General features: G+C 39.4%; 1 protein-coding gene across 2 annotated transcripts in view; it reads right to left on the bottom strand.

The window, feature by feature from the left end:
* Nucleotides 1-26,839, bottom strand: part of cpne5a (copine Va) — a 121,328-nt gene extending 94,489 nt beyond the window's left edge. For both annotated transcript variants that reach the window (XM_088331104.1, XM_088331105.1), the window contains exons 1-3: nucleotides 26,514-26,839; nucleotides 9,992-10,032; nucleotides 5,877-5,923 (exon numbers count right to left, since the gene is read on the bottom strand). In XM_088331104.1, the coding sequence (XP_088187230.1) occupies nucleotides 5,877-5,923; nucleotides 9,992-10,032; nucleotides 26,514-26,626 (201 nt within the window). In that variant the 5' untranslated portion in view covers nucleotides 26,627-26,839. The remainder of the gene's footprint in view (nucleotides 1-5,876; nucleotides 5,924-9,991; nucleotides 10,033-26,513) is intronic.
* Between the last annotated feature and the right edge of the window lie 523 nt (nucleotides 26,840-27,362).

Genomic DNA, 27,362 nt, shown 5'->3' with positions numbered 1-27,362 from the left:
ACATGGCGGGGCTGACCCGATCACATGTTACCTGTGATACAAATATGTGCAAACGGTGACAAGCAGAAAACTGACGTTGCGGTTTCCTGTTGACCAATACAATGCCTCAAAAAAGATATATAAAACTAGCTGCAAAATGTCATGAGAGACTACTGCTAAGATGGTCCGATTATAGACTTTTATTGCGGTGGTCTTGAAGATATATTCTGCTAATATAAACTTTTTGAGAAGCAGTTCATCTCCAGCTTCTTAATTTAACAACATTCTCCTCACCCGAAGTTCTATGAACATATAAAGAACAAGCTCAAAATCCACGATCTTTCTTCAGTAAAATATCAAATTCATGGCCCGTGGGCCAAATGTGGCCTGCTAAAACTTAAAATGTCTAAGTGTCTTAAAATAAACTGATTAAAAGATTGCTTTGACAAAAGAGTGCTTTGACCATAAACTACATAGACAACAAACATACCTAAACTACCGTCGGCTACGATATCTGCCAAGTGATGGGTCAGCACCCCTACCCGCCTGTGTATCTGTATCGATGAGTGCAATTGAGAAATAAATGATCCTAAAAAAGAACATGTTATTTTTTTACACAGGGACAAGCATTATGGCCTGGTGTTACTGGGCTTTGCATTCTACTTAAGGGCCCGGTCACACAGCCGTTTGTGTCTGTATCGCGGGTAAAATTTTGCGTTTTTTTTTTTTTGCCCGTGGTTGCCCGCGATGGAAAATGCGCAAAATTGGCCAACCCGCTGTTCATCGGTGGTATGCCCGCAAAACAGACGCCGGCGACTGTTCCGCTTCCTCATCGCGTCATTTCCGCGTCATTTTCTCGTGTGGACCACAGGTATAAAAGCTGCCGAGCCGGCGTTATGCCGAGAAATGCATCCTCGCTACTACAACCCCTTTTACCTCGTTTTATCTTACTTTTATATCACTTTTAGGGAATTTAATGGCGAACATATAACCAAAACCGTTCCGTCTTTGTATTTGTTGTGAATGTAATCGAACGGTAATGCACGCCGTATACAAATCACTTTTGAGCAGGTAACATGTTTATTTTGCCTTTTTCTATTCAAATCGCTCGTATTGAAACTGTTATGCACTCTACCATAAAGCTTATTTCTGCATAATAAGCTTTACGATAGAGTGCATAACAGTTCTCAAAAGTGATTTACATACGGTGTGCATTATCGTTCGATTACGTTCACAACAAAAACAAAGACGGAATGGTTTATGTTGTATTACATTCCCAACAAAGGCAAGACGAAGTGGATTTGGTTATATGTTCGCCATTACATTCCCTAAAAGTGAGATAAAACGAGGTAAATGTGGTTGTAGAAGCGAGGGGATGCAAATCTCGGCAGGGATGCATTTTTCGGCATAACACCGGGCTGTAGAAATCATAACCGCTCAAGACACAGTCCCGTTAAGATCAAGATTTCAAGCTATGGCACCGAAGAAGCCAATATGTTATTATTGTAATAGTTTTTCATTTTCATTTTATTATCTTGTTATGAAATGAAAAGAAATGTCAAGAAATAAAAATGGATTAAGACGAGGTCACTACGGTGACGGGGATCCATGTCCACCCCTTGACGTCTCGAGCACAACTGACGTGTGCTCGGCAAATCGCGCTGTATATACGCGGAGAAAGGCGTTGTACCGTCACACGCGTAACACGCTAATTTCACGTAATAACACCGCGATACAGGCGCAGAACATGCTATGACCGTGCTCCACCCACGATTACCCGCTGAAATTTCGCGTCCTACCCATGTGTAACCACGCCCTGGCCGCGGCCAGAGCACGTCGTTCCGCGTCATTTCTGCGTCATTACCTCGTGTGCCGCCTGCGGTTAACACGTGGTCTAAAGTTTTGAGCAGCGCAAAACTTTTTCGCGCGGCCAACCGAGTGTGAATTTCCGACCGCGTGTAAAGCACTGCTGTATCTCGTCTATATGGCGATCTCAAAGCGTCCAACATCGTCTGCTTCACGGGCAGAAATTTCTGGCCGTGATTCAGCCTCGATACGCCCGTGAAAGTCTTGGTGACCGGGCCCTAAAGTTTTGAGCAGCGCAAAACTTTTTCGCGCTGCCAACCGCGTATGAATTTCCGACCGCGTGTAAAGCACTGCTGTATCTCGTCTGTATGGCGATTTCAAAGCGTCCAACAGCGTCTGCTTCACAGGCAGAAATTTCTGGCTGTGATTCAGACGCAAACGGCTGTGTGACCGGGCCCTAAGCGAGGTTGTGGTTTGTTAAAAAAGCGCCAGGGAACCACTAGGGAGCGCCAAAGAGAAGTATGACTCCATGCACCTCCAGAGACGCTTGTTCACAAAATCAGATGTTTATCAATTATGTCGGTCTTTGTTGCGAGTGCCTTGAACAAACCTAGCAAAAGACATTCCGAGGGTCATTAAATACTACTGTGTGTATTTTCACAAAAAAACTGTTCACCCGTTTCGGAGCTTATAGGCAACATACGAACACACACGCACACATGCAAATCTGGATTTTTATAATGTTCTAGCCTACATAGTTACTACTACATGGGACAATAATTTATTTCCAGATTGTTCTGGTATCCAGAGCCAATTTCCCTGATACAAAATAACTGGAAACTGAATTTGTTCCCGGCTTCCTGAAAGCATCCTAGTTAAACCTAAATAACCATAAAACACTTCTTCCTTATCATTAGAAACACATTCGAATAGTAAATGTACTAAAATACAGTAATAAAACAAAAAAATATGATAATGAAATGCTTTTAAAGCCCCTTTTGCATACCAAACATTTTTTTTGCACAAAAACATCTCATATCTCAAATTTCTCAAAGATCAAATGTATCACTGTGTTTAATTTTCACACTAGACCCAGGCCACTTTCATGTGTGGTCGTAAATCCGATACATATCCAATCTTTTGGAATGCGACTGGTCTGAACGGTCAAGCTGCATTCATGAGACTTGCATGCTACTAGATGTCGCTATTCTGCCTTCAACCAGGCAGGAGTAAGCGGATAAATGAACATCCACGGCGGATAGAAACACGGAGTGTCATTACATCACACACTCATGGTAGATGAACACTTGTTTAGTTTGTAACTCACAAATCAGACAAAAAAGGGTTTATTCTAAAAGGGATAGTATCCTCTGGTTGTGGTTAAAAATATTAACATTCAAATCCCACCACACGGACAGCATTCATTGGGAGGGAAGCTAAGTTTTGGATTTATTTAATATGGGGGGGGCAATGCTCTGCTGTTAACATCCATGAGTACTTACACAAACATGAATGAATTGTGTATGACGTCAAGTGTTCTCTTGTGCATGCGGACCAGTTGCGGCGTTTACACAGGAAGATCAAGTTGCATACAAGTAGCATTTAGTTGGAAATGTGAACGATCTCACAAAAATTGGATTCCACCCAAAAATTGGAATTTTCCAATAAGCTTTGTAGTGTGAACCTAGCCTAAATGAACACACAATCAAGTTTCAGAAAAGATAAAGCGACAGTAGACACTTCATGGATTCCAATTACAAGTACACAAATTCAATTAATAGCGCCTTTTCAGCACCTCTGCCAGAGTACAGCAATACAAAACTTCTCTGCTGTTGTTATCACTTTGTTGAGGAGGTTTTATGCAAGGAGGGCTGGTAAAATGTAACAGCTACTTTGTAAACTCTGAGGAAGACACATAAAAAAGGAGCATTCTCAATCCAAGTGAGACTCCTCCTTAAATCGACAGCCCTCATCAGTAACAACTGGAAAGATGACAAAATCGGCAGAAGATTGAACTGGGGCACCACAGCACAACATTTGTACATAGCCTTTCTCTCTTTTAGTCTGTTCTCCTCAAGGCGGTACAGCAGACTCCTACCCTTTCTGTTCATTGGCAAGTATTCAAGTATATGTTCCAGCATCAATAGATAATCGATTCCCAAGCTCCACCATGAGAGATCATCAGGTGTGTCATTGGAAATTATAGTTCCATTTCATTTTTGGTGAAAATGATCATTTATGTACTGGTATCCGATGCCTAATTTCAATTTACCACTCACAAAGGCAACCAGGTGGTATTCTGTGCAATAAATCCTGCCCCTGTTCTCAATGAGAAATATGTTTTCTCTTTGTGAGTATCATTCGTTTTTATACTTGTAAAAATTATTATTAAATTAGTATTGTGCGCTGTTATATTAAAAAAATGTGTGCATTTTTATATAATATAAGAACCCTTAAAAAGAGCACAAAATGCAATCAGAAATGTATCCTGAGCAATCAATCCTGCTCCTCTTTAGTATTTTTCAATAAGTATAATTAATTTTTATATTTTTTTAAAAATTCTTATGAAATTGTTATATTGCTTCTGTTATATCAGACAATGTGTGCATTTTTATATAATACAAAAAGGAACCCTTAAGGGGAATAAAAATACAAGAGCAATGAATAAATACCACAATAAAAAAAACTATGAGAAAATGTTGCTTTTTGACAGCGAACAGAAGATGTTTGTCATATTAATAATACATTTTCACTCAGAAAATAAATGTAATTCTTAAAATAAGAAACATTTGCAACTTTATCCAAATAAAACATATCTTTTAATAATTGCAAAAAAAAAAAACCCACTTAAAAAAAAGTGTTATTTTTTTCATTATTTTGCATTTAATACGGTATTCCCATCCATCCATCCATTATCTGCACCGCTTATCCTCAGTAGGGTCGTGGGGGTGCTGAAGCCCATCCCAGCTATCTTCGGGCAGTGGGCAGGGGACACCCTGAACTGCTTGCCAGCCAGTCGCAGGGCACACAGGGACAGACAACTCACTCGCTCATTCACACCTAGGGACAATTCGGACTGGTCTATCAACCTGAAATGCATGTTTTTTGGAATGTGGGAGGAAACTGGAGTGCCCGGATAAAACCCACGCAAGCACGGGGAGAACATTCAAACTCCAGACAGGAAGGTTTGATCTCATGACCTCAGAACTGTGCCGCACACGCATGCTGTACTTTATTAAAAAAAATCATACCTTGAAGCTCTGTGTCACCTAACAAATACTGTTACATGCTGAGGGGGTCAGGAAGTGAGCAATTTAAGTTAAGATCATCATTATTTCAGGATTTAGGTCCAGAAAGGTGGCAATATACTGTACATCATGGAAAGCAGACCAAGTAAGAAGCTTTAGAGCGGAAGCTTCATTTGTATTGCGTGCATGCACCCTCTTCAACCCTGTAACCTGAGCACTCTCATATTCATACATAAAGCTGTTCAGACCTCAAACACGTATACACCTTTTCTGGCCATGACAAGTTGCTGCAATATTTAACAGCAACACGTTACGTGCTATAAACACCAATCTATAAAACAGGCTCTCCAAGGTAACTTAAAAATCAGTTCACCCGCAAGCATATATAGCCAGTTGGTTGTTTTTGTCCTCGGGTAGAGTAAATGGATCGTGGCTTGGTTTAAAGCGAAAGGTGTTTAAATCAGGCCACCAAACCTCAGAAAGACATATACACTTATGAGACGCATGAGCTAGCTTCATCAATAGCTTGCACCTGGCTGTCAGCAGTACCATAAGAGCTGCAAGTCCTCAGACCATCCATGACTGTACCTGGAAGCGCTGAGCTTCGGGAAGAGAGTGAGACAGAATTCACTAGAAAGCAATCAGCCAGGCATGCTGACAGTCTCTTGTTAATGAAACAGGTTTCAATGTGACCACTGATTTTTAATAGGGGGCTATTGCTCAATAGCCTTGGGGGTGATTATTATGCTCAAGCAGATGGCAGATGGCATGTGTAAACACAGTGTAGGTGGTCATTTGTGTCTTGTATAGGTGACCTGTTTAAGATGAGTGATTCGTGCTTACCTCTCGCCACTGTTTGCACTCCACACCCTGCGTGTACAAGACCACCACTGTGGGCAGAGAAGAATCAGCAAGAGATCAATGGAACTGTTTCATTGCAAATGTAGTACACTATGTTGATAGCTAGCGAAGACCACAAATGCATAAATGCCAGACATACAGACAGACTATCTGTCTGTCTGTCTGTCTGACTGACTGACTGACGGCTGAATAACTGAATAAGTATAAAACACTGAAAGCAACAAAAAACATAAATGCATTAAATCTAAACATTGAAAAATTAATATGTGAATAAAAACTATGTACAGTAAATCAATGTATGAATAAAGACATTATAGATTTTTAATATCAAATAAATGTAGACTCAAATAAAGAATACTTGCAGAACATTTTCTAATTCGATTGATGCATCTTTATTTTTACGTTTATTCTACCCATGTGGAATTTAAAAATAAATCAATTTTAAATCTCATTTTCCACAGATCGGACAGTGTACAGCAGTGGTGGGCCGTGAGGGCCCGTAGAGCCTTCTCTGCTGGCCTAAATATCTGAATCATGAGATGTTTATTATATTTTGACTATCAATACTTGTTAAATAATTTAATGCTGTTTTTTGTGCTGTGCCTAAATAAAGCTAGAAATTATGAATACAGTAATCCAAAAACGCTGTCAGCTTCCTGTCATTGCTTCTTCCCTGCTTGCGCTGCTTCCATTCGTGTGCATTCATATCTAAACCTTAAACCAATGCCCAGTGGCCTTTAGAATAGAATAGAATAGAATAGAATATGCCTTTATTGTCATTGTTACAACATGGGATATGCTGTGACAACGAAATTGGACGACTCCAGTTCCACATTTACAGTGAGGATAAGTAAACAAAGACACAAAGGAACAAAGAACTAACTGACTTTGTTGTCCTGGGGGGGGGGGGGGGGGGGGTGTTGTGTTTGAGGGTCAAACAGAGTTGCCGGCGGACACAACCGAATGTTTGATCTTACATTACACAGTCCAGCGTTTTTCCGAATTGCTCAGTCCACAATTTAGTAGATTTGGGAGTCCACAATTGAAAGGATTTGGGAGTACAGTCAATAAACATGCCCGATTAAAGTCGCCGTCGACGATAAAGCTCCGTTGGGGTAGTGCAAGCTGATGTTTAGCAGCGGGCAGGAGATTTAGCGCTATGCTAACGTTAGCATCTGGTGAAACTGTTAGCGGTGGAAAGTATACAGCAAACACAAAGACCACAGTTAACTCTCCCGGTACATAGCTAGAAACTCCATATCGAGTGAGCAGTGTGTCAATGGTTCCGCTATTATTGTAGCTCGTAGTCTCCAACCCCTGTTTTTAATATTTTCTGTAATGGTGTCATAACATAGGTGTGATATTGGTACTTCTCAATTGTTTTCGATCACACCACTCCTCGTAAGAATGTGGAATAGTTAAACTGATATTGGGGATTCCTTTTTTTTTCAACCATAAACACGGTAAAGATGCACCTTCATCACCTTTATGATTTATGATTTTTTGACATCCTCAGCAACAATAAATAGTTTTCTTTTATTTGCACAATATTGCACATGTCACACGTAGTGGCTAATAAAATAATTTTCATTTGTTTTTGACAGCCATTAAACAGACCTGAACACTCCAGTCCTCGAGGGCCACATGTCCTGCAAGATTTTTGAAGTTTCTCTTCTTCAATTTAGGTGATACAAATAATCAGCTTGTAAGCAAGCTGGTGGGAGCTTGTTAACAATCCTGGTGATTGGAAAAAACCTGTATTGGAGCAGAGAAACCTCAAAAACCATGGAAGACGGGGGTGCCCAGGTCTGCATTAACATGTTAATCAGAAAAATAATGATGCAAATGCTAATTTGTTAGATTTTTGGGTCATATTTGAATATTGCAGGTCATACAGACCATAAACAAGGTTTATTTGTTGCTGAATAAAAAAATAGTTTGTTTGAAAGGTGGGATGGGCAACAACAAAAAAAACAAGAACTTTGAGGTAGTCGTACAAAACACACCTGCATTAAAAGATTTTCCATACGAAAAAAAAAACATATTATAAATCATCTGCTATTATTATGAAGCCAATATATGGACCCCAATTCCCACCAATGAAAATCATTTATCTGACCCAAATTTGCTTTTTTTCCTCTTTGCTTGAATTCGATTGTAATTAGCCCACCACGTAGGACCAAGGTACTAATTTGATGACATTGCAATCCATCAATGTCACATACAATGTTTTTCCAAGGGCTCCTGATTTTGCAGCGAGAGAAGTGTAATCAAAACCTATTTTCTTCATGGTGGGATTTTCCGGCTTCCCGTTTAATTTCATTGCTTCAAGTGAAGGTGAGGAGGATCAAACGCAACATTGATGAATGTAAAGTAGGCTGATTGTCAGATCTCTCAGCGGCATGCTTACACAAAAGGGCTTGGACCCCGTTCCTATTATGAAAGTACGTCACCAACATGCTGAGTTTTACAGCGTGTATTCTTGGACATGTAGCTACATCTTTGTTTCACATTACAATAGCTATAATTTAAATGTGCTAATATAATGTTCAGAAAGTGTTTCATACAGGTCAAGATTGAATTTAAATTTATCTCAGTTGACTATAGATACGATTTAAGAGTAAATCCTGTATGGTTTTGGATCAGGTTAGGACAAAGTCTTACTTTAATTCCGATCAGGTTCTGAAGAAAGGTCCAAATTATTTCTACAAGGTTTAAGATGGGATTCATAACAAACAAATTCAGGTTGGATAAAGTTTTTAGATTTATTCTAATCAGTTTTAAAATGGGGTTTCATTAGGCTAAATTCAGGTTTGAGCTGAGTTTCCATTTCTTTCACATCAGGTACAGACTGAGTTTTGAGTATTTAAAGAGGGGGTAATAACAAGTGAGTTTCTATAGAGTTTAGATCCAATTTTGATTGAAAGGCTGCTTACAATCATCCTTACAAAGAGGTACAAATGAGTTGACCGTAGATGAGTTTTGGATAACAGATAACTTTCCCTTTTAGTTAGGTTTAGATTGGGTTTGGTGTGAATTTTGAAAGAGTTTAAAAAAACATAAAATCTTCTACTCAAATGAGTTTAAATCAAATCACAGAGATTCACTTATATTACAAAGTGTCAGACTATTCAGGGCATTGCCCTCAAATAGCAAATCACACGAGTTCATCCGACATTATGAAAAAGCAATGTAAATCTGAAAAAAAACAAAATCTAAATTATTTACTGATTGAACTCAGACTATTGCTGGTATTCTGGCAATGTAAAGCAATGTAAATGATTACAGAAGTACAAACACCGTATTTCCCGGAATATAAGTCGCAGTTTTTTTTTTATAGTTTGGCCGGGGGTGCTACTTATACTCCAGTGAGACTTATCTGTGAAATTGTTCAAACATTGAAACGGGGTATCATTCCACATGTTATTTTTTCACACAAAACTGCAAAAATGTGCTCCAGGACTGTGTTGATAATTTCAACCTTGACCTGTTGTGCGGAAAAAGCATACGATACTCACGCAGACGTCACCAAAATGACTTCATATCTAATTTTTTGGGGAAATGTGATAGAACAGTAAAGCAAAGAGAATTGGCACCTTGTATAGAAATCACTTTTGAGCAAGTTGAAAATTTTGACTCCACCTCATAAAACAAGCCACAAACGTTCAGAAGATAAGGCGTAATTTCACCTCATCCTAATTTTCCCCCAAAATGCGACTTATATATGTTTTTCCCTTCCTAATTAGGCATTATTTTGCTGGTGCGACTTATACTCCGGATGGACTTATGGTCCGGAAAAATAAGTGCAATAACATTTAGCAGCAAAAAAAAACAACACAGAAGTAGTATATTTTTTTGCAGTTTCGTGCAATAGTATAATCGTATATAGTATAGCATTTTTGCATAATGACATCGCTCTCGCATTGCCCTTGTACTCGGAGACAGCATGTGTACAGGGATAGTCCTTTGTCACTGGACATGTGAACAATTCCTTCAAACTATTCCCTGCATGTAAATATAGTCATTCTTGAAAACACATTCTTTTAAAACACCTCCCCATCCTCCCCAGCCCGCCAAAAGAAAAATAAGGTACTTACAAGGGTCAGATTTGGAAAATGTGTCTCTGTCCAAGAGATTTCTGCAAGAGAAGAAAACAGGAAGATGTCAGAATACTCTTTAGTCCAAAATGTGACATACTAATACTAAAGTCATTAGCATTGTGCATAGCAACAAATATTTCATAATAGGTTTTATGGTCTTGTATTTCCCTTTTCGCTTTTACTATTATACAGGGTGTCCGTAAGGGCTTTCAAACAGGAGTATCAGTATATAAATTGATTGCAGCTCACCACAATATTCATTCCTATCAAGATTGGAAAGAATTCAATGAATAGAGATGAGATTTCCTGACAGAATCCAACTAAGCAACACGACACCTTTTCCCTCTTCTAAACGTGTGCGGGGCTAGAGGAAACGGCTTTGTGAGGAATTAGCTTCACGATGACCTGACTCCTGTTGGAATAGTGTCAACTTCATTATCAAGGCACTAAAATACAAACACATACATGCACAAAGTGAAGGACTGTTTGACTGTGTCTGAGCTTAACATCTATTGGCCTCCGCAGTTATTTGCGCTTCATCAATTTAGCCTGACATAGCAGCTTGCTTCAGCAATGAAATATGCCGGGTCACTTTGAACAGATTAAGGCAAACATCTTTGTTTAGAATAATTGTATTGAATGTGCAACAACAAAACATGAGAAATGTTAAAACATCTCAATCTCATTGAAACACTGGAAAAAGATTAAACTAAAATCATCTCTCATTGTTTTCAAAGTGACTGGGCAACCTAGACGTGGACATTGCACATACAATTTTCTCACAAAGTATATAAATCGCAAAACATATGCATAAATTACTAAATTACACAGTTAAAAGACCAATTGTTCTTACATAAATGCACAATACACTGTGCAGAATATGCAATGTAAAACTATCACCACTTCAGGTCTTTACCATGGATTGGTCATTGTAAAAGCACGCTATAGTGTAATGTTTCTTATACTTGAAATAAAACGTTTTACTGACCTTTAAACAAAAAAAAATCTATTCCTTATTCTAGTAGTCCGAGACTTTAATGTTATATTGCATTTCAATAAGGTGGGAGAAATACAATTTATATATATATATATATATATTGTGTGGCACGGCGGATGAGTGGTTAGTGCGTCTGCGGCACAGTTCTGAGTTCAAGGGATCAAATCCAATCACCAACCTTCCTGTGCACAGTCTGCATGTTCTCCCTGCGCTTGCGTGGGTTTCCTCCGAGCACTCCGGTGTCCTCCAGCATTCCAAAAACATCTATGTCAGGTTAATTGGCCAATCCAAATTGTCCCTAGGTGTGAATGAGCTAGTCCGTCTCTGTGTGCCCTGTGACTGGCTGGAAACCAGTTCAGGGTGTCCCCTGCCCCTGCGACCCTACTGAGGATAAGCGGTGCGGATAATGGATGGACTGATATTTATATATATATATCATTGTTCACCCATTCCTTTATTTACATAGATATTTATTCATTAAATCATGTATATTGATTTTGAAATGTCTTGTTATCTTATTATATTGTTTATATTATAGATATTGTTCTGTTACCATGTTGGACTTAATCACAATTTTAGGTGACTATGTATGAACAGTATTTATCATATATTGTCCACTAGTGCCCACTCAACATGCATGCACCAGATATCAATGATTAGGGGATGTTAATACCATCCAAAATCTGTGTGTTTTTATAGCTTTTAAGAGTTTTTTTCTGTGGCTTTGTGCTACATAAATAAATGTCACTTGACTTGAAAACAGTCATTTGTATACGCTGCCTTTTACAACTCAAGAGTTATTCTACAGACTTTTTGCTTTGAAAAGGTAGGACGGGCAAATTGAATGGAAATTCCTCTACACGTTTAAGAGGCCCACAGTTACTGCTGGACATGCAGAAATGATAATGAATAATGTAGATGTAGGAGGAGAAGAATAAAAGGAGACTGCTGCCACCAAAGTGAAGGTCAGCAGATGTCTCGGTGGCTAACAGAGCAGCAGATGTCTTGCACCCTGCATCAGCACTTGTCACTCAGTGTCGGACTCAGCAGGTGAAATAAGTGTCACTACTTCCATTTCATTATAAAACACATCTTCTTTTTCATCAATGACCTGGATTGGCCCTGACACATTCAATACAACGGCATACAAATCTACAATTTCACAGGTGATTCTGCTGTAATAGTAATAGTAATGATAATGATAATAATAATGATATTAATAACTTGCTCACTTAATTATGACCTGGGTACTGCATCGTTAATGAGATAATAATAATGAGGCCTGTAACAAAATAAGTGATGTTTAAGCCAAGGCAAAAAATGAAGGACTACAGTCAACTCCCAGACTGTTGCAGTGCTGCACCAGCAGATTCAAAGGTTTAATTTAAAAATGTTTTAATTTTTTTTTTTAATATTTTTCTTCCACATAAATGTTTTTGTAGATTCCCAACAATTTTAATTGTCTTCAATCACATATATGTATGCAGACCTTTGCTATAAATAAGCTGGCCTGGTCCTTGTCATTCTCAAATAGTGGACGTTGACTGTACTTAATATACAAGTAATGGAGAACTACAGGAGGATAGCTTAAACCTGTCTCTAAATTTAAATATTTTGAAGCTGTCGTATCAGAAGATAAATTAGAACCGTAAATCATCACAAGGATAGTTTAAACCACAGCCGCACTTGCCAAACTCAAACCCATCTGTGAGGACAAGAACATAGCAGTGAAATCAAAGATAAGACTCATGCAAGTGCCGTTAACCTCCATCTATCAACTGTTGTCAACTGTGTGTTGACAAAAACTGCAGTAGTATGGTCACACCACAAGATAATCTGTACTGGCCAAAATATTCCCCAGAGATCAGTCCAAAGTGGCAGGAGAAGAAAACCGCAAAAGCACTGGGCTGACAACATCAAAGAATGACCTATTGCCAACTTTTCCACAACCCAAAAACAGGCCAGGAACCGTCAGCAAATGAAAAAATATGTCCAGATTTCCTTTCTCAGTGTTGCCCAACAAAATCAAGGCAGTTAAGGGATCCATGAACCGAGAATGGAGAATACCTTTGAAAAGTGTATTTAGCAATTAAATACATTCTTAATAGTTGAACAATGATTTAAAAAGTCCATAATTGGGTGACTAAAATAACTATGTCCTAGGCCCGTTTATATCCTAGACTTTCCATTCTATGTCACCAGCATTTTTCCCTTTTACTGAATAAAAACGTTGCCGTGAGCCAAACTAGAATACTCTGCACTTCAAATGACTCAGCTGACCTCCGCCAGGAATCTACTCTCGTTCTGTTTGTCTCCCCTTTCCATTTCTTTTGATTGCTCCCAAGTTGCTTGAGGCAATGTCAGGCAAAAGAAGGTGCGCCTCTTGGAGAGCGCTAAGTGAGTGGAAGTACAGCTTCCGTGCCGAAGTAAAAAGAAAAAGATGGCCAAGGGGTGAAGAAGAAAAGCTAAGTAAAGGAAACTTGAAAATCTAAAGCCTCTTTTATTGACTCTCCTAATGCCGTACAGGAACTTTGTATCGCTCTACAGTGATGGCCCAGACTTGACTTTCAAGTCCACTTTTGTCCTTCCTGGACCCAATGAGGCAGCAGATCATACGGGAAGAAGTCAGGCGTAGTCGAGGCTATTGAAAATAGGAGGCCATTACTCTCAGAGAGGGTTGGGTAGGATTAGGAGACGATACATTAGTGAAGTCTCGGGTTTCTGGGCTACTCACTGGCCACATGGACTAAGGAGCTGCCAAGCTAACACTATTTGACGAGCTATTTGTCTTTCTGAGCTTATTTCAGCTAGTTGCCAAGCAGAATTTCCAAGTGTAATTCGACAGCTTGGTGACTGACTTCACCTGGGAAAATACCATTAAGTCATTTTAATGAAAAGCCGTATTCCCGCCCACGGGCATTAAAATAACATACATACAATGAACCTTGCTCATCGCAAAAATAATCTGTGATAGACGGGATTCATGAAGTAGAAATAGTGGAGTAAGTTATGTGAAGTAGAAATGTGTAGCTAGAGGTTGTATACTAAGTACTAGTATTTTACATGTAAAATAGGTGTATACGATTGAATAACTTGAACAAATATACATGAACAAGAAAGCTTCAGACTGACAGGACTTGAGCTGGTATAGTGCAGTTAACAGATGGATGCAGATAGGGGTGGGGTCCGACAGCAACGGTAAAGAAAACATACAACAGATTTTAAAACATCCGCCTGCAAGGATTGTAATGCTCTTCGAAGTTTTCCTTGCTTTATTTACCTTATATTTAATAATAGCCCCAATATTCGATTGGTTACGGACATGCATCTTTATATGGATAGTGATTTGTGTGCTTCAATTCAATACTTATCATGTTTTTGCATCTCCTTTTAGCATTGCGGCAAGCCTCAGAACACATTTTATAAATATCAAATACCAAAATATTTTCAGTTTTGGGCCACGCAAAAAAAGTTGTTGATGTAGTATACTGAGGAATAGGCAGTACAAATATCTTATTCCGCATTGAAAACACGTGTATCCCGATGGTCTATCCTGTTCAGGCAATTAGGCAATCAGAAAGGAGAACACAATGCATGTTGGAAATATGTAAGGCAGCGAGCCCATCAAAGGTGAACCGCATTAAAGCGAGGGGTTACTGTACTCAAAACGACGAGTGAAGGGTTAGCAAGTTAATCTTTGGTTTGGATATTCATGGTAGTAAAAAATTGGGATTTTCATTGTGTCAGTTATAAAAAAGAAGACAAGTAATATGTTGAAACGTATATTACGTGTAGAAAACAGAGTAAAGTACATGAAGAACATACATGAAGACAAGACCTCAGAATTGAAAAAAATAAAGAGTTGAGTGTGATGCCGTCCACTATTGTCCTCCCCTAAATGACCAGATACAACTTTCTATACGAAGTGAGGGAATGCAGAATGCTAAATAATACATATGTTTTAGCAAAAGTGATTTCACAAGCTTTTTTTCACGGAAGTTGTAACTGGCAAAATCCAACAGTGTTTTGGTCTAACCTTCAATGCACATTCCATATTCCAGGTGAATGTAGCCGCATATTTTTAAGAGTTTATCTAAAAAATGTAAAAAGCATGTTACTGTAATTTTTGTCGCCAATAATAGAAGGGCTTTTGTATAGTTAGACACTGTAAAATCAACTCCCAAGTTTATACTGCATTTTTCACTGGATAAATTAATTCAGTTTATTATAGTGTAGATGCAAGTTTAAAATATTTGTGAAATTCATTCTAACTGATCTCAATACTATTAAAAGGAAGAAGGCTGTCAGGGTGTAGCACGCCTGCCTCCACCAGAGGGCCCCAACACAGTTTGGAACTGGGCACAGGTGTTTCCAATCACTACACACCTGTCCCTAATTATCCTCACCCAAAAGTTCCTGCTTCCTCAAACTTAACAAAAAACGTGACCACCAAAGGATCCAGGTGATGCATCCACATGTTAGCGGTTCCTGTCTCGACAGAGTGGAGGAAGCCCCTCGGCCGCGCCTGGTTTTTGCCTTTCGTAGCGAGGGGCAAGGACTTTCAGCTGTCCCGTTGCTGCAGCTTGCGTAAGTTATTTTCTCGTGTTATTTTTTTTTTCTGGGCCATCTGGTATTTGCCCCTTCAGGGGGAGGCTATGTTAGGGTTTGGTACGCCTCCCTCCACCAGAGGGTGCAAACCCGGTTTGGAACTGGGCATAGGTGTGTCCAATGACCAAGCACATGTCCCTAGTTATCCTCACCCTTTGTAAGGGCATTTGGGACAGTTCCTGCTTTCCCCACTTTGGTCCATCCTTCAAAATCTGACAAAAACATTGGTTTGGATTTTCAAAGTCTGACAAACACTGCACCACACAAAATAATAGGTGTAATATCGAGTCTTAGAAATGAAGTGCTAGCTCCATGACATAAAAAGAGAACAACAGAATCTTTGTGAGGCCTTTATAGGGGTTGATACAGTTCAATGAACTAACGTCGGCTCCATTTGAGTTGTGGACATTGATGGGTGAACATCTCCTGCAATGGAGGGCAACTCGGTGTCACAAACAACTAACAAAACGATGTGTCGCTTATTTAGAAAAAAATGGCTGAAGCAGGTCTCCTTAAAGTCAACAAATAAAAATTCACGCGCAGTAGCTTTGGTTTCAGCAAAACACCTTCGGTCCATTTAGTCTCTGTGCTATCAAAAGTCACACTTTCATTTATGCGAGACTGCGTTTTCCATCAAAAGTGAGTGAGTTCAAACGCCGTGTTACAGGTTGATGTTGAGTTTTGATAAAATAATTTCAAAGAGCTTTCGTTAAAACTTAACTATCAATACATCCTTTAAAATTCATTCATTAGATCAAAAACGCATGGCTAGTATTCTGGTTTTCTTTTAATTCACTTCTGCCACATTTGAACATGTTCTAAATAGCTCATATTGTTATTGCCATATTAAACACACATGTGGCCTTAAATAAACAAGGGGTTTTGTGTTTTAGGTAACTTTGTCTTCACCAAAGATAATTCTGGCCTCGACACACAAACTTTTAAGGATAGAATTGGATGCGTAATTGTAAAAAGCAAATTATATTTGTATACTTTGTATGTGATAATAATATAACACTACTAAGAAAAGATACATGTTTGTACGCCCAAACGGTTAAAAGTAGCTGCGGGTCTCCATATGATAACATGAAACCAGAAAGCTCTCCCAATTGAGCTTTTTACTCACTTCAACCTAAATCCTTGACACTGTATCACCTTTCGAATCAGTTTGTTTGCAAAACAAACATTTTTTAACAATATAATAAGTCTTTAATTTAGACAACAGACAAAAAATCATTGTCAGCAGCAGTTATTCTTTGAAGCAGTTAAATGTGGACGAAAGTTCAAATATCGTTCTTCACAAATCCGCTGACTGTGAGAAGTTCAAACTGTCACAGAAGAAAAAAACCATCAAATGATGTAACACTTGTATACCTGTCAGTCAATTCCCATTCTCTAAACCAGTGGGGTGTTGAACAAAAACATTCTCATGAGCCTTGGAGGCCATCTGGAAATAGTGACAAAAGCAGCTTGAGCCCTCTGAGCCAGGAGCGATTGCCTTGTTTCCACTCTTGGCTTTTCCTGTCAATCCTGTCAACACTATTCACTGTGTTACAAATCATTAAAGTTGAAGCAACAAGCTTTGTAAACAGTCCTCGGAGGGTGATTTAATATGAGGAGAACATATATTATTTATCAAGCGACCATATCGATGATTACACTGAGCATGCCAAGACAAATCTAGTAATCCCTCAGTTATCACGATTGGGACCAGAACCCCCGGTGAAAAGTAGTAGCCTCGCACCTTCATAACCCAATGATCCACGGAGCACATTCTGGTGATCACATTCTTTTACGCTTTTCTAACGTTTCTCAGAGTCCGATTCAAAAGATGAATTTTCTTCTAATGTAATGAGCCACAAAAACTAGCAGTCTCCATGCCTCCTAGTTTTTTTTAACACAATGATTGGTGCGCTTGCCCCATTGTTTGACTGACAGCATACACCGGCCTCTCACAGTCCTGCACACAGGCAGTCATGCCCACCTATCTCACAAAACCCTCCCTAACCTGCCCCTGTGATAGCATTGGCTGTGTGCTGTCTGTTCCAAACACAATAAACGATACGTTGACATTACAGACTATTCAAGTCAAAATCCTCGAAGCAGGAAACCGGCGATGACCGAAGCGCAAACTTTATCAGGAAAGATCTGTCGAGCATTAATAATAATCATTATGATAATCTTGGCAATAATATGTTTTTCATAAATGTGTTAAAGTGCCTTTGTTCTTTATTTCATTAGATAAATAAATGACATTTCAGTCTTACTGGAATAAACCCCATTTACCAATTATGTGTAAACCTTCAAGACATGTTTATTGGCTCGGATCAGTGGGCTCAGGCCCAGTCATCCAGTATTCCCCACCATCCAGGCAGCGTCAATCAGAAAAACTGAATTTTGCCCCTGACAGTGGTCATGTGCAAGATAATGACTCCCTTGGTAGCATATTGATTATGTTAGTTACCCCCCATAACCCTGACCCGCCCTCCTCCCAGCTGTGGAATGTATCGATTGTATGTCGAGTTGTTCTAATCAATCAGTCAGTGCGGCTGAATGGATAATAAAGCTTATTATGTCCAAACCTGAGCCACCGTTAAAAATAAAATCACAGGGGTGCCCATCTTAACAAAAATGCTACGATGACCGTACTAAAGCAAAGTATATGAATGAATACTGTGATTGCTTGAAAAAGAGTCGAGGGTGTACCTGCCCACTGCCCGTCAGCTGTGAGGAGCTCCAGCACCCCTAGGACTTACTTAAGAATAACACGTTGGACAATGGGAGGATGGACAAATAAACAAAAATTTTGAAGAGTAATGTGACATTTGTTTTACTTGGTAGGGGTGGGCGAAACAGGTATTTTTTGCATCAATTTGATCCCAGTGAATACAGGGTAGTATCGATTGAGACCGATCCAATATAGTACTTCTACTTTTTCCTTGGAAATCTAATGATCATTGGATAATATACCGCCCCTCATTGAGTTACTAAAAAAATTGGATTAGAAATAGCCTAAAATTGGTCTTTTCTTTTATTAAATAACTACAATTGTCATGATTTGTCACCTGCACTCACCCTTTCAGACCCAGCTGCCACTCATTCCCTAATTAGTCCTCCTCCTATTTAAGCACATCATTCTCGATGACTCCTGGTCACTCCGTCTGCGAACCTCAGCGCATGCAAGGCAAGCACTTTTGACTCTGGCTCCCGTTTTGGTCCCGACCTGTTTCCTGTATCGATCCCCGATCCAAGTTCCGTTCTCCTGTTCTGGCTACCCAACTTGTTCCAATCTCCGATCACTCTCAGTCTCCCATCCCGGCTGCCCGACTTGTTCCGATCTACGACCACGCTCCGTTCTCCCGTCCCGGCTGCCTGACTTGTTCCAATCCCCGACCTTGCTTTGTTCGCGAGGGCTTCCAGATCCTACTGGCCAGCGAGCACCAGGTCGCTGTGTTTTTCCTCTCGCCCTGACTTCCCCGATCCCTTAATAAAGCTTTGTGTGAAACGTTATGCATTTGGATCCCCTGCTTGTACCGGTCATGACAACAATGCAAAATTAAAAAGTATAATACATATATAAATGTTTGTATTACAATTGTTTCAGAACAAAAGTAGGGGGATTAAAATTTTTAAAAAGCATCACTGTTACATAAATACAAATATAATATGGTCAACATGACGACTATAAGATTTTCTTGTCTCAATATTTTGAAAACACGTCAATGTGTAAATAATTAAAACAATATCATGTACAAATACATCAACAACTGCTTCAGAAGAAAAGTCAAGTTAAAAATGCAGCATTGTAACAAATATGCAAATACTGTACAACAACTAAAATACAGATTTTCCAGTAATATACAGCATACCCAAAAAAACATATTTGGCAGGATTCGAAATCAAGTGCAACTTTATAGAGCCGGAAATACATTGAATACATTTTAGTTGCGAGACCAGATTCCCTATACGGTATTTATGTTCAATGAAAAACATTTTATTTTTGTTTTACCGTTTTTTCGCGCCCATAAGGCGCACCGTGTCAAAAAGTGCACTGTCTGTAGCTGGTTCTAGTTCTGTATTTTTCACAAGGACAAGCACAAAAGTGTGCATATTAAAGGAAAGCAGCGGGAGCAAAATTAAGTATGGTTGTGGTTTGTTTAGGTATTGATTAAAAAGTAAAACACACAGATAAAATCTTGTTGCATTTAATTATTCAGCTTCCTCCAACTTGCGCAACTTCGATTCACTAATCTTCAATTCTCTCACGGCTGCTGCTCGTTTTCTATGTTCTTTTTTTGTAGCGCAGAAATCAACACACCACGGCGGACGAAAACACGTAAAGCATTCAATGAAGAGAAAGTGAGGTTTTGGATTTCATTCGGATTTTGGTTGGACAACTCTCTTCAGCCTCCGGTAGAACAATAACTTTCAAATTGTTAGAACTTGTGACCACTTCCGCTAACAATCCATTGCGTGTGACGTCACACTTCCTCTTCTGCGCAATTGGGATATGATGGCAGTCAAAAAAGAGATGACTAAAAGTTACAGGTGACAGATAGAAGTTGCATTTAGTTGGAAATTTGAACATTCTCAAAATAACATGGGATTTCACCCGAAAATGGCATTGGTCATGACTCAGCTAAAGCTCCAACTTGTGACCTTCCACTCTCGGGAGTAAGCACACAACCTAATGCCACTGAGCTGGTCTTTGTCACCTCTTTTATATGACAGACAAGGCACACATCCCAAAAGGGCGTGCCCTACTTTTTGAATGAAATCTAAGACTTTTATGTGCGTCTCATGGGAGTGAAAATTTGTTACTCTGCTTTATAGTTCAATGTGCTTTATACAGTGGTGTTCAAAATTACAGAAGTGCATTGTGACTAACCAGAATATTCGCGGTTTTTAATATATTTGTTGTGGATACATGACAAGTTACCAGTAGGTGCAGTAGATTCTCAGAAAACAAACAAAACCCAGCATTCATAATAGGCGCGCTTCAAAGGCGGTGCAATAGTGCAAATAGTTTAAAGGGGTGTGATCCAAAAAAATAGCACTGGTTGAACATGCGTTTGAGAAAAATGGGTCGTTCAAGATACTGCTCTGAAGTACGACGTTCGTTGATTAAAAAGTTGATTGAGGGAAGTACCTATAAAGAGGTGCAAAAATGTTTTGGCTGTTCAGCTAAAATTATCTTCAATGCCCTAAAATGGGTAGAAAAACCAGAGACACGTAGAAAAAAACGGAAGACAATTATTAAAATTTACCGGAGAATAACCAGAATCAGCTCCAGGACGATCAAACACAGTCTGCAGTTGCCTGTAAGTGCTGGGATAGATGTCGTCAGTGTGAAACAAATTTATTTTCAAGAATCCCACGCAAAGTCCCTCTGATAAAAAAAATGAATGGTACAATTCACCAACTGGCCTAAAGAAAAATGGAGGAGCATTTTGTGGCCTGATGGACGTAAAATTGTCCTTTTTGGGTGCAGGGCCTCAGTGTTTGTTTGAGACGACCCCCAAACTATGAATTCAAACCTCAGTACACATTGAAGACAGTGAAGCATGGTGGTGCAAGTATCATGGTCTGGGCATGTTTCTCCTACTCTGGTGTTGGGCCCATTCATCACATACCAGGGATCATGGATCAATATGTGTATGTCAAGATACTTAAAGATGATATGTTGCCTCATGCTGAAGAGGACATGCCCTTGAAATGGGTTTTTTGACACGACAATGACCCTAAACACCACAATAGACAAGCAAAGTCTTGGTTCCAAACGAATAAAATTAATGTTATGGAGTGGCCAGCCCAATCCCCAGATCTCAATCCAATTGAGAACTTGTGGGTAGATATAAAAAAATGCTGTTCATGAAGCAAATCTAAAAGAATGTGAATGCATTTTGGAATGTTGTTAAGCAATCATGGAGTGAAATAACAACTGAAAGCTAATTGACTCTCTGCCCCACAGATGTGAAGTAGTTATGAAAAACTGTGGTTGGGCAACTAAATATTAGTTATGCGAAATCCTACCGTTTTGGAAAAAATCTTTCACAAAGGGGGTATTTTTGAAGGTGCGTCTTATAATCAGGTTTGCCTCATAGTCCGAAAAATACAGTACCTGTCATTGTACAATATTTTGGAAATAAAATCAGGAGAACAAATTATGCGAAACAACAATCTGAAAGTTATAATGTATGTATAATCATACGACACACGTGGTGGCCTCTGCCACTTGTCATAGAGCCATATTGCATGCTTGGCAGCTCAAGTCTGAATCGAGTCAAGTGGCGTGACCTGCTCCCCCACGTCTGCAAATCAGTTTCAGCTCTGTGAGGTGTTATCTTAGTGACAGCTTGGTGAAAAACCTTCAGTACCAGGAGGAAGGCACTCTGGGCCCCGGATCACCAGCTAATTACAGAGCAAAACCGAACAGAACTTTCGATGTGAAAAGCTACTGACTTTGATGAGACTTTCTTGTCCAAAACTGTCTGACTGTAACTTTTGTCTCGGTCTTCAGCAATATGGTCAGATAATATAAAAATGCCTGAAGGGTGGCACGTTACAATTTAATTCCCGTGTTCGGCAATCTCAGAGTTTCAGGATGACAAAACTAATTACGCAGCACAATAAAGCCTGTGTTTACACGACACCCACTTGTTTTTTTTTGTATCAAACACATTTACATTGTTGACACGATGGTGTATTTTTTATGAATGAAGCCAATTACTCAGCTTAGGAGGGTCAAAATGGCAGACAACCTGCTTGTTTAATGACTAAGTACAATAGCATCCTATATAGACAGAGAAAAAAGGAACTTATTTTATAGATCAACACAAAAATGACCGGACATCTAACATTTTATGGACCTTCGTCATACTTTTAACAAATATTTTTGACAAAAATAATGTTTTTTCCATCTTTTATTTTATTGGACATTGTGTTGCTCCTTCGGGGTTGGGCCCAGCAGGGAACAGTAGAGTAAAAAATGTTGGTAAAAACAAACAAAAACTGAGTTCCCCACTCAAGTCACACGTCCCACTTTTCAGAAAATTGAGTGTACCCTCTCGGTTTTTCAATATTTACTCCATTTGGCGTATTCAAAAGTTGTATCCCCAAATGCAATATAGTTGCAGAGAATTACTTAGTTATGAATAGAATTGGTTCAGAGAGGTTTGTATTATACGGACATGTGATAGTTGACCACTTTACGTCGCTCTTTTGTGTAGTGCAATTGAAAATGAGCGCTACAAAGCAAAAGGAAGAATACAATACAAGGTTTTTGCTCTGACTTTCCAATGTTTTTGGTTTTTGGGGATACCCTTAGCAGCAAGGTAGAGGGAAATTATGTCAGTTCTTTCTAAGTGAGGTTTATTTTATGTAAAATGAATGCAAATTTCTCAACCTATGAGTATTTTTTAAAAATTAATGTTTATATGAGTGCTGTATGTATTATTGCTTTTTATTCAAATCAATATTGTTTGTTGTAAAATATTTGAGAGCCTTCTGGATTAAATGTTATCTATTAACCCTGGGAAACCACATGTCATAATTTTCCAAAGCAGACAAGGGTTCTTGGTTTCTCCAGGGTTAAAGATATAGTTTTTAATATTGTGGATTAAGTTGTTGTTTCCATACAATTCAGAACAAAACAATTATTTTGAATGATGACTGCTATCTCGAAAATATAGCAGCACTGTAGTGTGTGCAAGTTGTGTCAAGACACATTGCTCCCCTGCTGTCTAACCTGAGTGTAAATGAGTCGCTACGCTAGGGTCAGAAGCAGAAAATCTCTCCCAGCTCGCCGGCAGCTGAAATTATTTTTCTACTCCATAAAAGTATGACCAGAAGCAGGTCTTTGTTTGAAGAGACACTAATGATAAACCAGGGAGCTGCAGAAGAACAGCGCCCAGAGGCATCAACACAGATTGCTTAGCTGTATGTAACATACAGGGGGACACTAATATTCATCCATTGGGAGAGTAAAACTCAAGCCTGGCCTCTATTCACCGCCAGGTATTTGCAAAATTTGCACAGTGCATATTACATGTTATGTGTTTTAATTGAATTAGTATGTATGTCTTTGACTAACTGGGGACACATCTTCTAAGTTGATCAAGTGGACCATACATGTCTAGACTACAATCAGCTGCTTGGCTGTACGTGTTCATTGAAATGTGTTCAACTAAATTTTTTGGAACGGTATTATGCGAATTTGGTGAAAACATGCAGATTGTACTTCTTTGTTTCTATGTGATGAAGAGAATGAGGCATGTCTTGACAAAAAAACAACTGGTTTGCTACAGACAGTGCCAAAAGGCTGCCATCTGTGGAGCTGCCTCCTGTTGGCAAAGGGGAACTTCACCACCACAAATCCATTTCCCCCAACCTTTTTCCAACCACTGACTCTGCCAACACCTCGAAAGACCCACAATCAATTAACAGGAAATGACCAGACTCTCCAGCTGTATAATAAAGATTTGAAACCCCAAAGTATTCATTTGCAATCAAAAGATTAATGATGTGCATGTGTCATGTTCATGCCAGGAATAATTTTATTGCATGTCTAAATGTTTTTTTGGCTTGTTATCAACAATTAAGAACATTATAATAATTATGATAAAGCAATTTGAGTAATGTATTTTGAAAGCATCAACAGGAACTCAACCGTCACAGGCCCCGACTCCGTTGACCGTGAACTCATCAGACTTTAAAAGAGATGTGCGGACGGTTTTCGCTATCTCTTCACCAGCGCCGATTGAGGTACACACGCACCCCTGCCCAGAGATCCTAATAGAGTTGGGGGGGCGGGCCTTGATCAAGATAGACAACCGGGGTCCCTGGGCTTGGGGCCGGGCCACCTTAGAGCCACAAGGCTTAGGGAGCCCGTGGATGGCCCCCTTACCTGTCGCCTGAATAAGGACTACCGCCGTGAAGTCCAAATCAACTGCAAAAAGGGACCTGGCTTTCTTCAGGCCCTTGTGAGGCCATGTACCTCTTACACACCCCTCCTCCCCGACTGTCTTTCTTTGTTCTCAGAGGTACGTAAGAAAATACCTGTTTTTAGTGTTTTAGGCAAAACATATTTCATTATTGACACACAATGAAAATACTTTGAATGAGTTGATTATCCTGAAACTGGGTACTTTCATTCCTGCTACAGATATACAGTAAGCTTATTTCCTGTTCTTTTTCAATCATATCCAAACTGATCTTGAGCATTTGAATTGGTTAAACTGATGCCCGGTGCTTAATCAAAGGGCATTTTTTAACAATTTCTATCGTCAAGCGAACATAGAATCCTCTGGCAACATTAGTAAGCCATGCTTGGAATTCATAATTACCCATCTGCCTTGAATACCTGCTTTCCATTGAGACTCATTGGGGCTAATTGATAGTAGGGGTTTACGGTATCAGTGTAAACAACCCTACGTACCAACACACCTTCTTCACTCATCTGCACTATTCTCCTTGACACACAAACAAGCATCACAGGAATACACACACCGCTCCTAGCAGGTTTCCATCAGAGCAATTCAATCAAAGTTAGGAGGCTACTCCATAAGCGTCGGATTCTAAGGATGAACCACACGAGGCCAGTGGAGTTGGAGGGAGATGTAACTGTTATACTCTAATCTTCTCTTGCATGGCTCAATATGTGAAATGAAACTCATCCATAATGAACCTATGAATGAATAATGGACAAAGCGTCGTAGGCCAGCAAGCGCACCCGCTAAAATGCGGCTTGAGGTAGCCCTGGTGTTAGGAAGAGGTGTCTTTTGCAGAGCCAGAATTGAAAATGAGAGATGCAGAAATTGAGCGCTAGAGCTGGTGTGACAAAATGCTCCCTGGCCTCAGAGGCACTTACAAACCTGGGGAAGGAGGGAAATAATGGTAGCTCAAATGGAGTGAAGCTCCAAAACTCTGACATGGTCAATATCACCAAAGCACACTCACAAATTTACAGACGCACTTTATGTAACATGGAATGTATAAAATCTAAATTTCATATTGAAAGTATTGCTGAAAAATATTCCACAAACATATAAAACATTGAAACTTTGAAAATAGTTTAACACAAAATTAATGTATGCTTTATTGTTGTATGCAAATTTTTCGTAGAAAAAAGTTTAATTCATCAGTCAGGAACACAATATTTTGACAGAGCCATAAGGTACCGAAAAAGACAAATACGTCTCGAGCCTCAAAAATGTAAAAACCTTTTAAAACCTATTTTACCTTAAAAAGGTTGATTTAAACAAAATTTAGTCATTCAAAATGTGATACTTATTCTAAAGAAATCCATTTTTTATCTTTTTTTTTTCCATTTTTAAACTTTTCTTAAAAATCTATAGGGAGCCACTAGGGCAGCACTAAAGAGACACATGTGGCTGTAGAGCCACAGGTTGCTGACCCCCGGTTTAAATTAATTTGATACAAAAATCAAATATAACATTAAAATGTCATTAACAATATAAACATGTCAAAGTTAATGTCCCAACTGCTAACATGCTGGAAAAGAGCTCAAATGGGTTAAAGAACAAAAAACAGCTTCTACCATTAGGCAATAACCACCCATAATGCTGCAAAATGCTCAGATTCAAATAAGGGATGATTCAGTATTTCATTTTTTAACATTTCTTTATTCTCATTTAATACTACTTGTTTTATACTTTGACCCTTAACTTATCTTAAACTGTAGTATTTTATCTTGTTTTTGCTCTATTAGAATGGTGCTTTTTATTTTGTAGTGCAATAACAATAAATGCAATTCTATTCTATATTGGGTGTAGAAAATAGACTAAATACTGTGGAGGACCACACCAACCCATACAGACAAAATTCATAATCAAAGGAAGAATTGGTCTTAATTTCAATGCTATGTATCTCACCATCTAAACTGCATTCCCTCACCTGCAGGAGACGGTGATCTCCACTTTTGTGGCCGGGATGCTCCCATTGCCAGGGTCCAAGTCGCACACCGTGTTTGCTGTGCTCTCCACTTTATCCATCACATCACCTTCCATGCTGCCGTTAAGAGCCAGCCCAAGCTGCCCGGGGTCGAGCGTCTCTGTCTGCCGCTCGGGTGCGGCGGCGCAATCTCCCAAGTGTTACCTCAACCCCTCCTTCGTGCAAATGAAAAGGAAGAGCTGGGAAAGTTGAGGAATTCAGCGAGCTCGCATCAGCCTCCAGGACCACTCAGCAGGCAACGACTGCGCGCCCGGGTGCGGCGGTGCAAGATGCCAAGTCCACCCTCCTCCTCCCCCTCCTCTTTCCCTCCTTTGTGTGCATTCCACTACATGCATGCATCCACACATCTGCACTCTCCATCCACTGGCGCTTGAATCGTTCCGGGGCTTCAGTTTGGCTTGAACCAAAAACGACTAAAAGACTACAATGCAATGGTGTGCCGCGAGAGCCTGCAAGCGATTCTATGCTGGCCTAAAAACATCTGAATCATGTGGTGTTCACTATATTTTCTCCATCAATATTTGTTAATGAATGATTGATGTTTATTTTTTTGTGTTGTGCCTGATAAAGCCACAAATGATAAGTAATTCCAAATCATCTGTTAGTTCCCTTTCATTACTTCTACCCTGCTGGCATGTCTTATAGACTTATAGACTGTTATTTTTTGAGGGAAGTCAAATCTTTTACTTCAGGGACACGATGAAAGCGCTGAATCCCAAAACAAGGGGAACCATGTGGAAATTCTTACTTTCATTGCTAAGAAAGGCACGGATTAACATTACTACTTGTCCA

Source organism: Urocampus carinirostris, chromosome 3 (genome assembly GCF_059441175.1).
Source record: "Urocampus carinirostris isolate Australia breed hairy pipefish chromosome 3, RoL_Ucar_1.0, whole genome shotgun sequence".
NCBI classification, from domain to species: domain Eukaryota; kingdom Metazoa; phylum Chordata; class Actinopteri; order Syngnathiformes; family Syngnathidae; genus Urocampus; species Urocampus carinirostris.
The sequence above is the reverse complement of the archived record's forward strand: the minus strand, read 5'-3'. Positions and strand labels throughout refer to the sequence as shown.